The sequence below is a fragment of the Neofelis nebulosa genome, chromosome 7 (genome assembly GCF_028018385.1).
Source record: "Neofelis nebulosa isolate mNeoNeb1 chromosome 7, mNeoNeb1.pri, whole genome shotgun sequence".
Taxonomy (NCBI): Eukaryota; Metazoa; Chordata; class Mammalia; order Carnivora; family Felidae; genus Neofelis; species Neofelis nebulosa.
Genome location: NC_080788.1, coordinates 33045973 through 33062178, shown reverse-complemented (window position 1 = coordinate 33062178; position 16206 = coordinate 33045973). Strand labels below are relative to the sequence as shown.

At 41.4% G+C, this 16206-nt stretch overlaps 1 protein-coding gene across 6 annotated transcripts in view; it reads right to left on the bottom strand.

Moving 5' to 3' along the window:
• NPTN (neuroplastin) overlaps positions 1 to 16206 on the bottom strand; it is a 73831-nt gene that overhangs the window by 30551 nt on the left and 27074 nt on the right. For 5 of the 6 annotated variants that reach the window (XR_009263973.1, XR_009263972.1, XR_009263970.1 and 2 more), the window contains exons 2-3: positions 5655 to 6002; positions 594 to 765 (exon numbers count right to left, since the gene is read on the bottom strand). Coding sequence is in view for 1 of the 6 variants with exons in the window: in XM_058737106.1 (XP_058593089.1) it covers positions 594 to 765; positions 5655 to 6002 (520 nt within the window). In the remaining 5 variants the exon portion in view is untranslated. The remainder of the gene's footprint in view (positions 1 to 593; positions 766 to 5654; positions 6003 to 16206) is intronic. The other variant, XR_009263974.1, reaches the window with a different exon arrangement.

Sequence of the window (16206 nt, the reverse complement as noted above, 5' to 3'; positions counted from 1 at the left end):
TTACAAAAAAAGCACCAAATGTTTGGGTGCCAGCTTAACTTCAGCCAGCAAATATCCCCCCTTTCATCAAAGGATGTTTACAGGCTACTAAACTTATTCCAGATCACTAAAGAGCCCTATATCCACCGGTCTTGATCTGGTTATGGTCATATTAATCACTCCTAAAAGGTAACTCACTAGGAATTCTACCCAATGGCGAAAGATTACTTACAGTGTTCTTGCTCTAAGAGTCCTAAAGCAGATTTCAATCTGATTCCTCAAAGCACTGACTTAAGTCAAGGGACCTGCATTCAAGTTCTGACTTTCCTACTGACTAGCATGGTTACCCTGAGCAAATCACACCTTATGCCCTCCGTTTCTCTATTATCATAATGAGGGGAACACCTAGAGCTCTCAAGCCTAGCTATTCATTGGACTCCGTCGGAAATCTTTAATAGGTTCCTGGGCCTCACCCCAGACACACTGGATTAGACTCTCCAGAGAAGGACCATATATATCTTATGTGTCTCCTACGTAACATAATTATGGATTATGAATGTCCATAGTAAGTTCACTGCTCCCTCCCATCTTCCTAGGAGCTTAGTCCCTCTCACCTGTATTCCATGTTGCTGGCATTCTTGCGAGTGGCAGTCAGCTCTACCCCATTCTTTGTCCAGTAGCTGTATGTAAGGGTGTGAGAGCTGGAAGTGAGGTTACACTGCAGAGTGACGGGGAGAACAGGGCTGTCTCGAAGAATGACCTCTTCACTGGTGACAATCCGTGGCTCTGTAATAAGAGTGCACAGTGATAGGGAGCCACAGCCTTCTGTTCTTTGTAGCCCTGGCCTGAGAATTGGATGGGGTAGGATAGGGAGACTAGAAGAAGAGGGAGGGCAGACAGGACCACATGAGGAATTTCACTTTACCAGTTTGGAGGAAGTCAAGAAAGGAAAAACAATGATTATAAGCAAATGACCACTAGCGCAGACAACAGCCTGAAGACCAGTTGGCCTAGACGTGAAAAGAATGGGAGTATTATGGGTACTTATACTGGCAACAATCCACTTACACTTTTAACACCACGGTTTTATGATATAAGAACCACCAACCAATTCAGCTTCAATTAGAAAACCAGGCTCCACCTTGCAGTTCTGAAGACAAAGGCAGTATCATTTATATAACTAATAAACTCCCTATGGAGTCACTAGGCCTTGGAACAGTAATTTCTATAATTAGATAATACATGTATGGCTTTTCCCACATTTAATTCTGATAAACCTATGGCAAATCAGCCATGGCCATTAGTTATGCAGAAAAAGTATAGATCCTTAAAAGCAAATTTCCTGCCAGAAGTCTATTGTATTTTCCAAAATATGCCACGGGAAAATTCTTAAGGAATCATCACAGTTCTTCTCTCCAGCCCATATTTATTCCCAAAACAAAACCTTTTCAGAATTCCTGTTTAAAACACATTCCACTGTGGAGATAATATAACTAGAATGCAGTATGTGTTGGTATCATGGGCTGTAAACATTTTAGAGCAGAGAGGCCCTTAGAGTTCACTAAACCCCACTCTTGAAGAGCTAGAGACAGAAAATGGCTTGTTCAAGGCCATAATTATTATTAGTGGCAAAGCTGGGCCTAGAACACACATCTGACTGAATTCTCTACCTCTGCCTCCCTTTCCCGGCCCCAAATGCCCCACACACTTTCCACCCTACAGCAAGTTACATACTTCATCTTCTGGTTCTATCCTGGGCTTAGATAACCTGGGGTCATTAGTTTAGAATCTACAAAAATAACCTATTTGACCCAAATATTAGAACACATTGAGCAGAAATTCTGTAAGGCACACTCTGTCATTCCTGGAAGGTTCATCCTTAAAGCCCTTTGAATTCCACCACTATATGAAAGTCAAGATGTTTGTTTGCTGTCTTTTTGTTGTTGTTACTTATCTCTAATCTTTTCCCACACTTAAACATTTTCAGGTAAAGTCTAAACTTTTCCCATCCACTATCAGAGGTATTTCTTCCTCTTTTATCCTTTTTCCACTTTTTCTCAGAAATTCTTGACTAGCTTCCCATTTCCCTGCGCCTGGCAACTCTGTAGCAGCAACCTAACACCATTTTACGCAGTATAGTGCTGACTCTTAACTCTTGAGGACAGAACTCTCTCCCTTCACTGGAACTAAACTTTGTTCACTGTGCAGGGAGGAGGATAGTATGGAGCAGTCATGGGACACTTGAAAAACATAATGCCCAAGGACCTCCTAATCAATGCAACATTTCTGACTGTAGACTCGTATCAAAGAACACTGTGGCAAATAAAGCAAATCCTCAAGTTTCTTCAATTAAATTGCCTCTCACTATTTTCTGACTCTGGCAAAAGGATAATGGTTATCTTCCATTCAGCACTGATCCTTACTGGTGACATCAAACAGGGTCTCTATGTACAGATAATGGAGGCATAGCAGCCACTAAGACAGAAGCAGATGCATGTAAACACGTTAGCGCAGTGGTGTCCCATGGTTTCCAAAACACACTGGACAGAAGCCAAATCCCTGGGCCTTTAAGTCGAGCAGAACGGCTGCAAACCCTGCAACGGAAGGCGCACACACACCATCAGCAGAAAGCACCACAATTCCAAGAAAAATCAAAACCAAGCAAAAACAAAAACAAAAAAAAACAAAAAAAAAAAAAAAAAGAGAGAGAACCAGTACTCCACAGAAATTAAAAATATAAAGGCAACATTAAAACCCAAACACACTTTTAGGTTTTTACTAAATTTTTATTATCCAATTTTATTTCCTGTCCCATTTGGGACTCTCCTTCTGGTTCTTCTTCTCAGACTGCACTGAGAAAGGGTAAACTCTGAGAATGAGGCCAAGAGCTTCTAGATGTTTAAACACAAGGAGGCCAAAATAAATGCTACTCTTACCTGTGACGATGCAAATGCCCACTGCAGCTCAGGGAGATTAAGAAGTTGATGAGAGCAACCTGGTAGACTTTCTGCCAAGAATTCTTGGAAGGCAAAGGAAAGCACTTTTCCCCTTAAGTGTTAAAGATCCAGGAGAGAGTCGGCTGGGAGCAAGTGGATAATTTAAATAGGTTTAAATATGATTCTGCACCATAGGAAGGTTGTGGGGTGTGGTACCTCCCTCCGATGATCGCTGTATATGGAAACCAGTGCTAACCCAAGCTCCTTGGCCATGGTGCCACATCTGCATTCTGCACCAGGATGAAGGTGGAGCTTTCGTTTCTGTGGCCCAGCAATGCCCATGAAAGTCCAAGAGAGATGAACATTTAGGAGGAGCCCCAAAATTTTTGCCTGCCCCTGACTCCTACAGAGAAGCAGTGGATGGGAGACCCCTACCCTCACCGTCACACATGTGTAGAACATGCTATGGCCAGGGAGATACCCTAAAAACTGGGCATATTTCTCATCCTGTCTTATTTTACTCAAGGAGTTCTGGGGGGAAATACTGTCAAGGAGTCATTTTAGAAGACTTCAACCTCCTCCTGGAGGCAAATGTCCTTGGGATGCTAAGATCATAAAATCCAATTAGAGTGAATTCAGGGTGTTTTTTAAAAGTAGCATCAGCAGGTTGGCTCTCTAAAACAGTTAACTAGAATTAACTGATTGATGGGGAAGTCTGGGATGAGACTGAACCAGGGTTTGGTTCAACCACATGCAGACACTTCTAAGTTAGGAAGTGTATTTCCAAGTAAACTGGAGAAATGTTATGTATTCTCAGGATTGGTAGTAAGTACCCCAAAGACTCATCTTCTTCTAGCCCCAAGACATGACCTCTTAACTATGAGTCTACTTGAGTCAAGCTCCTGGAAGTACAAATACCAAATGCCCAGCCCAGTCCATGCCTACAAACTTCTGCAGGTCTTTGTGGCCATTTGGGTAATTCTGCTTTTATAAGGAAAGGAGCAGGGGGGCAGGAGAAGGAAGCGTGCAAGGGAAAAATTGTTAAATAAAAGGAAAATCGCTGGGTTAATATTCCCCATTTTCACATAGACAAGGTTTTCTTTTCCCCTTTCCAGAAGCAGGTTCTCTGATTGAACAGTGCCAGCTGCAGCAGCCTCTCCTACCTCTTCCCAAAGGCCTCTTCTCTCCATAAGCATCTTCTAAGGAACTATGAAGGACAGACAACTAACTTGCTATCTTCTATATTAAGTACATAGATAGATCCAGGGCCCATATCCTATTAATCCCTGTGTTACTACCAAATTCCTCATGAATGTGTTCTTACTATTTTTACTTACTCTTTCTAAATCAATCAGTTCTTTAAGCCAGAACTGGCTACAGGTCTGAGTTCTTAAAAGAGAAGGTGAAAACTCCAGAGGATCATTCCATTAAGTAGAGTATGCTCCCTCAATTACAATCAGGTCAGATGTGGGGCTAGAACTCTTCCTGGCCAGGAGCACTGGCTCTGTGGTGGCTTTTCCCTCCCTCTCCTTGCCTCTATACAAGTAGCAAGACACTTGCTAGAAAGAGAGGTGGCCACAAAAGTCCCTGTGCCTAATGTCTTACTTATACCTGACACAACAGATGAAGAGAAGAATTCTAAGCCAGCTGCTTAGCTTTCCCTCATCACTTAGTTGGACTTTAGTTTCTTCTTTTTTCAAAACACAAGAAAAGGCCAGTGTGAATGGCTTCCAAACTATTTCTAGGGTTGCCAGCTTCTGGGAAGAGGAGCACTGTGCCAACAGTCAGTCATCAGAGTCAAACTATCTGTGAACAGGAAGCAGATGCAACTCTGACTCTGAAACAGCATGATGGGGATTAAAAAAAAAAATACTTTGCAGCTTGTGTCACCTGGTGCCTAACAGCAAGACACATGGAGGAAATCTCAGACTACTGCTTTTAAAAGAACAGGAGACTGGATGGGCAGGACCAGTAAGGAGTGTGCTGCTGTAGTGCAGGGCTGTTATCAGAGAAGCACGTGCCACTGTTTTAGAAAAGAAAAAGAGCTGGAACTATGGAAATACCCAAGCTTACATGCCACCCAACAACCAAAACACACCATCACACCGCACCTATGGCGACATTCCCATCACAGAACAGGATGACACCAAGTCACAGTGAGGGAAGAAGCTGGGCAGACACAAACTTAAAATCATAGAGGTGAAGGCAGCTATTCAGAGAGCTTCAAACAGATGAACAGAAGAAATAAAAAGTAGTTAGACTGGGGAGAGAAACAAAAATAAAAAGGCACCAGAGAATAAATCAGCAAAAGGATAGCAGGAAACCTACTACAAAATTAAAGGGGAGGGAAAGAAACAATTCAACACTACTACCCTGGTTTAACTGCCTGGTCTTGTGAGTTTTAGGTGGTTTTCTGAGCCTCCCCAGTTCTCCCTCCCCACCTCTTCCCAATGCAGATGATTTTGGACAGGCACGGATTTCCCCAAATTCTTTGTTCCTGAGGAGAAAGACACAGAGAAGGGTTGGGGGATGAGGGAGGTAGAAAGGACGGCAAAGAAAAAAAAAGTTGCCACAGATGTTTTTATACACTACAACCAGAAGGGTCGTGGGTTTGAAAAAACGAAGACAAGGGGTGGGGTGAGCGATCATACTGGGGAAGAGGGAAAGGAAGCAGAAGGGAAGGGTCATTGGGCCACCTCTAATGACTACAGTACTACTACTGTAGGGTGCTGGACTCACTCTGAAGGACGCTTATGGTGGCCTGGGCTCGAATCCATGTTATGGAGGGGTTTTGCCTCAAGTCATTCCTCTTGGGGTCGTTGCTGGCCCTGCACTCGTAAGTCCCAGAGTCCTCCAAGGTGAGCCGGGTTATTCTCAGCACACTCACGCCGTTTGACCCGTAGGCGGTGTTTACGGTGACACGGCGCTTCCGAGCACCGTCCCACAGCTGTCTGAAAGACTCTGCCCGGTTGACTTCTGCGTACCACCACTGGATCTCTGGCGTGGGGCTCCCGACCACGTCACAGTACAGCTCAAAGGCGTCCCCAGTGAGCTTAGTTTCTGACATGGGCGACTTGACAAACCCAGCTAGAGGGAGGGGGAGCAGGAATGCAGTGACAGGCCAAGCAGAAAAAAAAGAATCAACAGGTGTTAATAGTAATTTAAAGAAAAGAAAAAAGCAAATGAGTTGCAAAGAACAAAAAGGATTCATTTTTAAACTATAAAGATATAAAGAGACAGTAAATAGCATTTCATACAAGCTTTTAGAAGAAGAACCACCCTGGGAAGCTTATGAAGCAAAGGCAGGCTAATTACAAGCTGGGGCAGCCCAGGTGCTAGCCAGGCAGAAGCAAGCCCACTGGAAAGCATTTTAGCAATGGGCCCAGTTGGTAGGAATGAGAAAGCCTCAGGTCTCAGGGAAGAGTATCTTTCCTTAGAGCACAAACCATTACCTTTTCAAATTCAGGCAAGTGATGAAAGATAAACGCAAGTGGCAGTAGTTCTATATGCCAAGTCAGGATCTCTCTTTTGGATGGGGGAATACTTTGTTAGAGATGCAATGTCTTTTGTGGGCCTCAACAAGAAATATTAACTGACCTAATGACACCTTCTCTTGGGAATCAGGGTCCAAATTTCAACCGAAAAGGTAGCATAATTCTCTCTCATACAGGATTCCAACCTGAGTTCAGCACAGACTTCCCCCACATCCTATTCTTCCCTGGGCCTGTGGCAAACAAACAACCCAGCGGTCTGTGATTAGATAGCCTCTACCCGAATGCAGACATTCAGGCACAGGTAAATAAGACAGTCTGTACACTTCAGAGTGAGAATTACGATGGGTGTCAGCTCAGGAGTGGAACCAACAGTAGCATCAACCCAACTCATTGCCAATGGAGAGACTATACCTTCCACAATTCTGTGAGTTCATACAACTAGAAAACTCTCCCGAAAAGTGAGTCTTCAAAATAACTATGGTACTTGACAGTCTCTGTCTACGTAGTTCAGTAGCCTAGCCCCCAGAGTCCAGCTCGTAAAGAATAAGAAATGTATAATGATGAATTAAATTAAATTCTATGGTGAAGGCTAGGCCTCAACATCATTGCCAGGCATTTCCCAGGAACTAAAGTTGATGCCTATTTCCACTTGTCCAGAATTTGCTTTAGGTTACACTCCCATAAGACAAGGTGGCAATGGCAGAGACACAGTAGAAAACCCAAGCTTATTTGAAGAACTTGGAGTGGGGTTCATAGTAAATTAAATCACAGTGCAAGCATACTCTCTCTCACCCATTTACTCTACCCAGGGTCCAGCAGCATTTCTACCATTTCAGGCAGGATTCTAGGATACAGGGCAAGAAGCTACAAGAGGTACTCTCAGTGGCTGGGCAATTTCTCCTGGGACCAAGCTGGCCCCTCTGCAGTGGTGGGGGGGGATCTACCCACATCAGATTAAATACATTTCAGAGGGAAAGTATGAATTAAATTGAACAGTTTTCCTACAGTCCAGAAGCCAAGGACATAATGGAGCTGCCTGAAAATGGAGGTTGCTAAGTGGAAAATCTTCTGTTTATATCCATAGAAGTATTTGCCTTTGTAGATAAACTCCACCTTATGGACCTCAGAACCCTAAGAGAAGTACTATACTTATTCAAGTAGAGGTCAAGACCTCCAAATTCATACTAGCCTTTCAATTCATAAAACATACAAAATGTGGGGAGGATAGGATCCAGTAACTAACAGCCTTAGACTAAATGTTCTACCTTGCAAATACTATTCTAAACTACCTCTTCAAATTGTGTCAGTTCCTTGTAAGGAACTATCTACCAGAGGCTCCAAGAAGCCAAAAAGATGTCATTCTCAGATGCAAAGGAAGTTTCAGAATTTGAGAAAGGAAACACCAACCCCCAGCAATGAAAACCTGAGCTCACTTCCAGGTAAAGTGGTAATAAAGGACTAATGTCTTAATCTCAAAACCTGCCACCTGCCAACCTGTCAAAGTCGATGCCAACTAATATAGAAGGCTAGCTAAAGGAACCTGGTTCCATTCATTTTACTATTGGTTAAACCACCATGGAAAACTGATTATCAGTAAACCCCTAGGGAGCAGTAAAGAGGAGTACTCTATTTTAATCACACTCTCGATCATTAAGTGGAAATTACGAGTGCTCTTATTCTCACATTCTCTGTGAACTGGGAGAGTTTATGCCCTCTCAAACACTGATTATGCACAAATCATCCTCGACTTAGCGATGGTGTTACATCCTAATAAACCCATTGTAAGTTGAAATTTTAAGTCAAAAATGCATTTAATACACCTAACCTATTGAATATCATAGCTTAGCCTAGCCTACCTTAAACATGCTCAGAACACCTACATTAGCCTACAGTTGAGCAAAACCATATAACACAAGCCTGCCTACTTTACAAGAAAGTGTCGAATATCTAACATAATATGTTGAATGTTGTACTGAGAATGAAAAACAGAATGGCTGTATGGGTCCAGAACAGTTTTAAGTTTATTGGTTGTTTACCCTCATGGTAGCATGGCTGTCTGGGAGCTACAGCTTGCTGCCACTGCCCAGCACTGTGACGGAGAAATGTACAGATCACTGCCTAGGAAAAGATCAAAATTCAAAATATGGTGTCTACTGAATACATTATCATATTTGCACCATCATAAAATTGAAAAACTTTAAATTGAACCACAGTAAGTCAGGGACCATCAACTTGATTATGCTCTAGAAATCTGTTAGTGGGTTTGTTTTATATTTTTTTTCCCCTTCTGAAATGCGGGCTGACATTTAAACCTCTTTATCAATCTAGTGACCATGCTAATGTAAAGGGAATGCCTGCAAGTATGTAAAGAACCCCAAGAACCCAGCCAATCCCAATGTAATCGCAAATCCCAACACCACACAATTCAAAGGTAGCCAAGAAACAGCCTGAACACAATTTTCATTGCACAGAATCAACCAAGTCTTTCAACCTGACACCACCACCCCTGGGCAAGAGTCACTTCCTAAGGAGGAAAGAATGCTGATCTGATTTAGTTAAATTTTCTATCTGAATACAGGAAAATGGGAGTAAGTAAAAAATAAATGTTCTTTGAATTAGTAAATGATATGACGTATATTTAAAAAAAAAACTTATCTAAAAACAAGATTTAAAATCCCTTAAAACACTAACAACAGACATCTATTTATGTATTCTTTGAAAGCTATTATTATTAGACATGTACATCAACAGGTAACACTTCCTAAGTATGTGTTTGTTATGTGTTGGACAGTGTGGTAAGCACTTTATATTATCTCATTTAATCCTACAACAGCCCTATAAGATAAGTGCTATTAGAATACCCTTAAAGATGGAAACTAAGGCCCAAAAAAGTTAAGTACTTTGCCCAGAGTCACAAGCTAATAGTGCAAAAGTCTGATCTGGAATCCAGGTGTGTCCAAAGACAAAGCATGGTCTCCTAACACTTTCCACAACTGCAGTCAATGTCCCTTACTACAACAGAAAAAGTTTTCTGTAGCTATTTAAAAGTTAAGCATATTTTGTGTCACCGCTTAAATATAACTAATTAGTAATTTCTGACTACAAAAAACAAGGACGTGTCCACTGGAATGTGCAGCAAACTATGATCACTAGCTCCTTCAAATTATAATCCTAGTAAAGAATGAACATAGTAAAACACAGGATCAAAGAGTTTCCCAAGCAACTGGGGGGGGGGGGGGGGGGGCAGGCATGTGTGTGTTGTGGGGGGTGTGGTGAGAAAATAAAAGAAAAGATGGTTCCAGAGGCAAGATCTCCCCCCCCCCCCCCCCCAATTCTAATGATTTCATCACCCTGCTCCTGAGAAAGCTGGCTTCATAGGAGGGAAGACATTAGATATGGGCGCCTGGGTGGCTCAGTAGGTTAAGCATCCAACTTCGGCTCAGGTCATGATCTCATACTTCATGAGTTTGAGCCCCACATCAGGCTCTGTGCTGACATCTCAGAGCCTGGAGCCTGCTTTGGATTCTATGTCTCCCTCTCTCTCTGCCCCTCCCCAATTGCACTCTGCCTCTCTCTCAAAAACAAATAAACATTAAAAAAAAATTTAAAAGACATTAGATGAATTTCTCTGGTATTGTGGTCAGTGGGCAAATTAACAAAGGGCAGCACCTGAAATTTTTATAAAACTTAACAGTTTACAAAGTGAGTGCTTCCACATATGTCACATCTCATTTCATTCACACAGTTTGACAAGGTTCATAGATGGGACAGGCACAGAGACAGGTTCATGACTTGCCCAAGATTGCCTGGGTAGCTAATCCTGAATGGAGATGGGATCAGAACACAGGTCTTCAGCTCTTAGACTATGGTTCTTTCCATTAAACTGTAGTGCCTCTAAACAAACCCAAGCACAGGATTCTTGATAGCTCAACATGCATCAAAAATCATGAAAACAGATCTATTTCTCCTCCTAGCAGCAAGGAAAAGAAAAAACAAAAAAACAAAAAACAAAAAAACAAAAACCATCTTTACACAGTATCGTGAAATCACAATTAGCAAAGGAAAGTTATTAGCCACCATCTACCTCATTATCCATCCAAAATTAGCTCCAATTCAGAAGAGAACTAGCTTGCAGCAGCAGCAGCAGGAGGAGGCGGCACACAGCTCAGACCCTGACTCACTGCCCTACCTTTCATTATCAAGGGCTTTCAATCAAGTATCTGCCCTCAACGTAAGAGCACACAACTACCTAAAGTTGGGAGGCCAAGAGAAGCATCTGTTTGATCTCCAGCTCAAAGCCCATCCAGTATTTTGGGAAAAGCCTGAATTTCAGAAAAACAACTTCCTACCCCTTCCCCACCATCATCTCTATCCAATGTAATATGTAACTGGGCTCAGACCTCAAACAGGTTTGAGAAAGTACTAATAAAATACATTAAGTTCAACAATGATAAAGAGGGAAGCTGAAAGGTGGTCACTGGTTTGGGGGAAGGGAGGGACTAGAAGCTGGGGATGGAGGCAAGCAGCAAGCACAGTATAAAAAATAGAGACAGTAAAACCGGGAAAAGCGTAATGTAAAATTGCATAACTAGGGATGGGGGATGGGAGGCGAAGATGACAGCTGGGGCTAGCAGCCGGAGAAAAGGAGGAGCTCTCTGGCAGGAAAAACTGGATGTGTAGATATGTAGCAGCGGGTGAGAAGAAAAAGGGAACACAGAAGAGCAAGTTGAGCCCAATCCCAAGAAAACTGCTTTTATATATGCCCTAAGGAAGCAAAAAAACTAGCCTAGCCCCACACAAGAGAGACCATCACTGACTTTTACAGCTAAAATTCTTACTTACCTCCAGGGCAACTGCTGAACAGGTAAGGAGACTTCCCTCCCTCTCTCTCAGGTGACCATTGCCTGCTTTTATCACCTTTTATTTACTTTTTAAACAGCTGTTCCCTTCAAGCCCCAGTTTACTAATTCCCTATGGGTGGCTCAGTGGGTTAAGCTCAGGTCAGGATCTCATGGTCCGTGGGTTGGAGCCGTGCGTCAGGCTCTGTGCTGACAGCTCAGAGCCTGGAGCCTGCTTCAGAATCTGAGTCTCCCTGTGTCTGTCTGTCTGTCTGTCTCTCTCTGCCCCTTCCCTGCTCATGCTCTGTCTCAAAAATAAACAAATCTTTTTAAAAATATTTAAATAAAGAGAAAGTGACAGCCAAGGACAAAAGAGCATTTCTCTCCCTCCCGCCCACCACCCCAAACACACTATAATATGTACCTCAAAAAGAAGAAAGACTGAGCAAGACAAGCTGATCTCTAACTGTGGTTATATGCACAGTATTTCAAATCTGCTTAAATGACCGTGAACAGCTGTAAGGCTGTATACACAGGCTGTACACATCTCACCTATCCTCACTGTTAACTTAAGAATTATTATCATTATTCCTTAACAAAAAAGGCAGTTCATAAATCCATATGCACTTATTCTGTGTGTAACCATAAAGGGTAAGGCAGGCTTGAGGCCCTGGGAGTGAATGAAAACAGGATAACCTCATTTTTTGCAGCAGGAAGGAAGTATCTGGGTCTGATCTCATGGATTAGTCTGATCTGTCAGTAGAGAAGGCAGCAATTACAAAGCTTTCACAGCTATCTCTACCAAGCAAACATGACAAAGGCTTAGGGTTGTCACCATCACTAATTTCTAAGCCATGGCCCACCCTTTATTCAGAAAGTATACCTCCAAAAGGCTAAAGAAATCTGCTCAGCATTTTAGCCAGCCTTCTGTTTTGAAGAAACAGGGATATCTAGTTCAAAGGAGACTATGTAGTCTGGCGATTAAAAGCAGCAAACTCTAAAACCATATTGCCTGGAGGTGCAATCACTAACTATATGACCTCAGGCAAGTGACCTAACCTCTCCAAACTTCTCCCTAATCTGTAGAAAGAGACTAATAATAGTAGCAACCTGACAGTGTTGTTGCAAGGATTAAATGAAATAACACAGTTTACAACAGTGCTTGGCACACAGAAAGTACTCAATACTGTTAGCTAGTATTATATGTCTCCACAGAAATAATGCTGAACAGGCCACATGCAATAGCCTTCAGCACTGCTCCACAACAGTGGAGAAACGTTACATCCAAAATGAGTTGTTGTTGTTCTTCTTCTTTTTAATGTTTTATTTATTGAGAAAGAGAGAGAGAGAGAGAGAGAGAGAGAGAGCGCGCGCGCGCGCACGCACAGACCCTGACTTGGGTCAATCCCACGAACCATGAGATCATGACCTGAGCTGAAATCAACAGTCGACACTAAACCAATTGAGCCACCTAGGTGCCCCTCAAAATGAGTTCTAACTTAGAACAAACTTCTTCAAGAAATAAAAATTAACCTTTAAAATTAGAACCAGAATGGAAATACTGATTGCAGGAGGCAATGAAAAAGGAGGGAATTCTTCATCCCTTCCTACTCTTAGAGCAAACTAGAATAGGGAGAGTCATAACAGCAGTGCAGACTCCAGCAATTTGCAAATTTCCTAGAGTTATAAACCATTAAATCTGTGATATTATGAACAATGTAGGAAGTCCAAGGGTAATGACAATAAAAAGAGGCAGTATAAGATTCTCCTTAAAAAAAAAAAAAAAAAAAAAAAAAAAAGTAAAGACTAAACCTACCAATTATAAATCAAACTGTTTAGTAATGTTATATGGAAAGATACTGAACACTGGTCAGGCCAAACTGTAAATTCACAAAATGTAAGATTAAATGGTAGTTATGGGATTTTGGACCATGTCAGATTAAGCTTAATCTCAGTGTAAGAGTGTCAGCTTTTGAGCCCATACCTCCACACCTTAAATTTTTTTTTTCAACGTTTTTTATTTATTTCTTGGGACAGAGAGAGACAGAGCATGAATGGGGGAGGGTCAGAGAGAGAGGGAGACACAGAATCAGAAACAGGCTCCAGGCTCCGAGCCATCAGCCCAGAGCCCCATGTGGGGCTCGAACTCACGGACCGCGAGATCATGACCTGGCTGAAGTCGGACGCTTAACTGACTGCGCCACCCAGGCGCCCCAACACACCTTAAATTCTCTTAACACTGAGCAGTTTCTTCAAACAGAAATGCTGCCACCTTTTTTATAGGGTAGTTGTGAAAGTCATGTAGTTCATATGGAAGAGCCTTGTAAACTGTAAAGCTCTATCCAAATGCTATTGTAGGACAGTAAAGGCATAAGCATCTGACATGACTGATCTTCAACAAGGAATTTCATTCAGTCCTGTCAATTCCCACTGACAAGCTAAAAAAAGCATGATCTACCTAGATTCCTGGATCTAAAAATCAGTGACCTCCTCCCCCCCCCCCAAAAAAAGAGGTTCTAAGTATGTTAAAAGGCATGGGTTTCTCTCATCCCAGAAAATACACTGAAACAAAATTCTGCCATTAATACAGGGGTGTCCCAGACACCAGATTAGCCATCTGTGTCTGAACTGTACTGCTACTGAACGAGGTCAGATAAAGGTCTATGAAGCTGAGAGAGCTGCTCACCTTATAGGGAAATGAAGCATGGTTTACATCTGGGTTGGATTCTTCAATTTCTTCAATTTTAATCTCCTCATCTGAAAACTGGGGATAATAATCCCTACCTTCTTCATAAAGTCATGGCAAAATTCACATAAACAACAGTCTGTAAAATTACTTTGTAACCTATATGGCTATAAATATAATAACATAGATGGTCATTTTATGCAAGCATTGTAGTCTGTAACAAAGGATGACTTAAACCAGTCTTGGGTGTTCTAAGACTCACCCATGGGGGACAGGTGTTATCTACTCCTATGGTTTTTCTTAATTTTTCAATTTTCCAAAAGAATAAAAGCATTGAAAACCCACAGAATTTAAACATGTTCAAGTAGAAAATGACATTAAATAAGGTAGGGTTGCCAGCAATTAATGATAAAATTTTAAATTCTGGTCCCTTCTTGCATTTCTTCACGGACACTAGCCTATGACCATGAATATCCTCAAAAGGGGCTCTAACAGATTCAAAGCTCTGCTTATATGTTACTTATTAGAAAATCCTAGCCACTTAAGTCTTTTACAGACCTCAAATAAAGAGCTTCATTATTGAAGACACTCCTTGAGACTAACGTTTAGTCCTCAGTCCAAGAAGGAAACAGGCATTTTAATCTTGAACAAAGAGAAGCTAAGTATAATTGATCAGGTCCCATTTGTCTGTGATAGCAAAAGGTTTTTAAAAACTAAGGGTGCATCCAAGGAAGAAACATCATAGCCACAAACTGCTGTCAAGCTAGTCTTTTTAGGAAACTTTAGGAAATCTACTTTACTCCACAAATAGTACTCAAGCTGCTAGTACACAAAGTAAAAAAAGCTAGTTTCGCTAGCCATTAAAAACCAAGGCTATCTCATCCAAAGAAAATAGACAAACGCACATAAATCAGCTGTATGTCAAAGGGCGATCTTACTGAAAGGTCTGATTTCAAACTGTGAAACCCTTATATATTTAAGTAAATGCTCATAAAAGTTCTCTTATTCCAATAGATTGTCAAAAATAGCTATGCCCACCCCCCTCAAAAAACCAGCTATGGACCAATCCAGAACTATACCCAAATGGAACTTTGAGGTCAAAAACAATTTCTTCTGTGGTGGGGAGAACAGTTACAGAGCATTTTAAGAAAGTATGCCTCAGTTGACCCTCCAGTGAGGATTTATTAAAGGCAAAATGAAAACGATATGCTAGAAAGGTTGAATATTCCAGTTAAATAAGCGATTCTCAAAAGCCATGGGTAATTACTAATGAAAAGCTAACCTCCACCAATTACTTTTTCTGTGAAATTTACTTGCCTATAAATTCACTATAACTTTTAATATCAAACTCACTTTCTGTCCCTGTCAACATCCAACAATCAGGATGTAAATGTTAAACATAATACAATTCATCTCATTCTTTCATCATCATATATCCCCCATAAGAATGACAAAGGACACAAGCAGTGCAAGCTGATATTCTGGATATAATCTAGAAGAGATTTTATCTGAAAGAGGTAGAAAACCGGCTTTCTTTTAAACAGCCATTCCCAGAAACCAGAGTCAAATACTTTGCACATAGGGAAATTTAATCTTTGAATCACATCCCAGAATGTTAGGTAATATAGTCCCAGTCTTCTTTTCTGATGAGTTATTTCCAAAGCATAAATAGCATATAGTGGAAACCACACTGGAAACTTTGTTATTATATGTCTAAAGCAAAACTTTTCTTAGATGGCAGAATCCTAGAGCAGCTATTCTTTAACCTTATTATGTATCAGAATTATCTGTTAAAACACAGACTGCTATGCCCCATACCAAGATTCTGAGTCAATAGGTCTGAAAGTAGGGCCGGGCATGTGCATTTCTAACAAGGTCTCAGGGGACACTGATGTTGCTTGTCCACAGAACACACTTTGACAACTAATGTCTTAGTTGAAACTGCTAAACTCATCAGCTTTTTCAAAGAGAAGGGAAATATGGGCATAGGAGCCACACAGATGTTTCTGAAACCATATATAATACTCTCCTAGAAGCTGAGTCTGATTCATAACCAACAAAGCGAATATGGCAAAAATGGTTGCTAAAAAACTGTATCACTCACTACAACTTTTGCTTGCTTTGGCAGCACATGTACTCCTTATAACTTCATGACTTTTATCTTGTCTTTGCTCAACTTCTCCATCTATAAACTGTGAGCATGCTTTTAATTCAATTTGCCATTTTTTGAGGGCCTATTTACTAAAGACTGTACAGAGGAGTAATTAAAATAA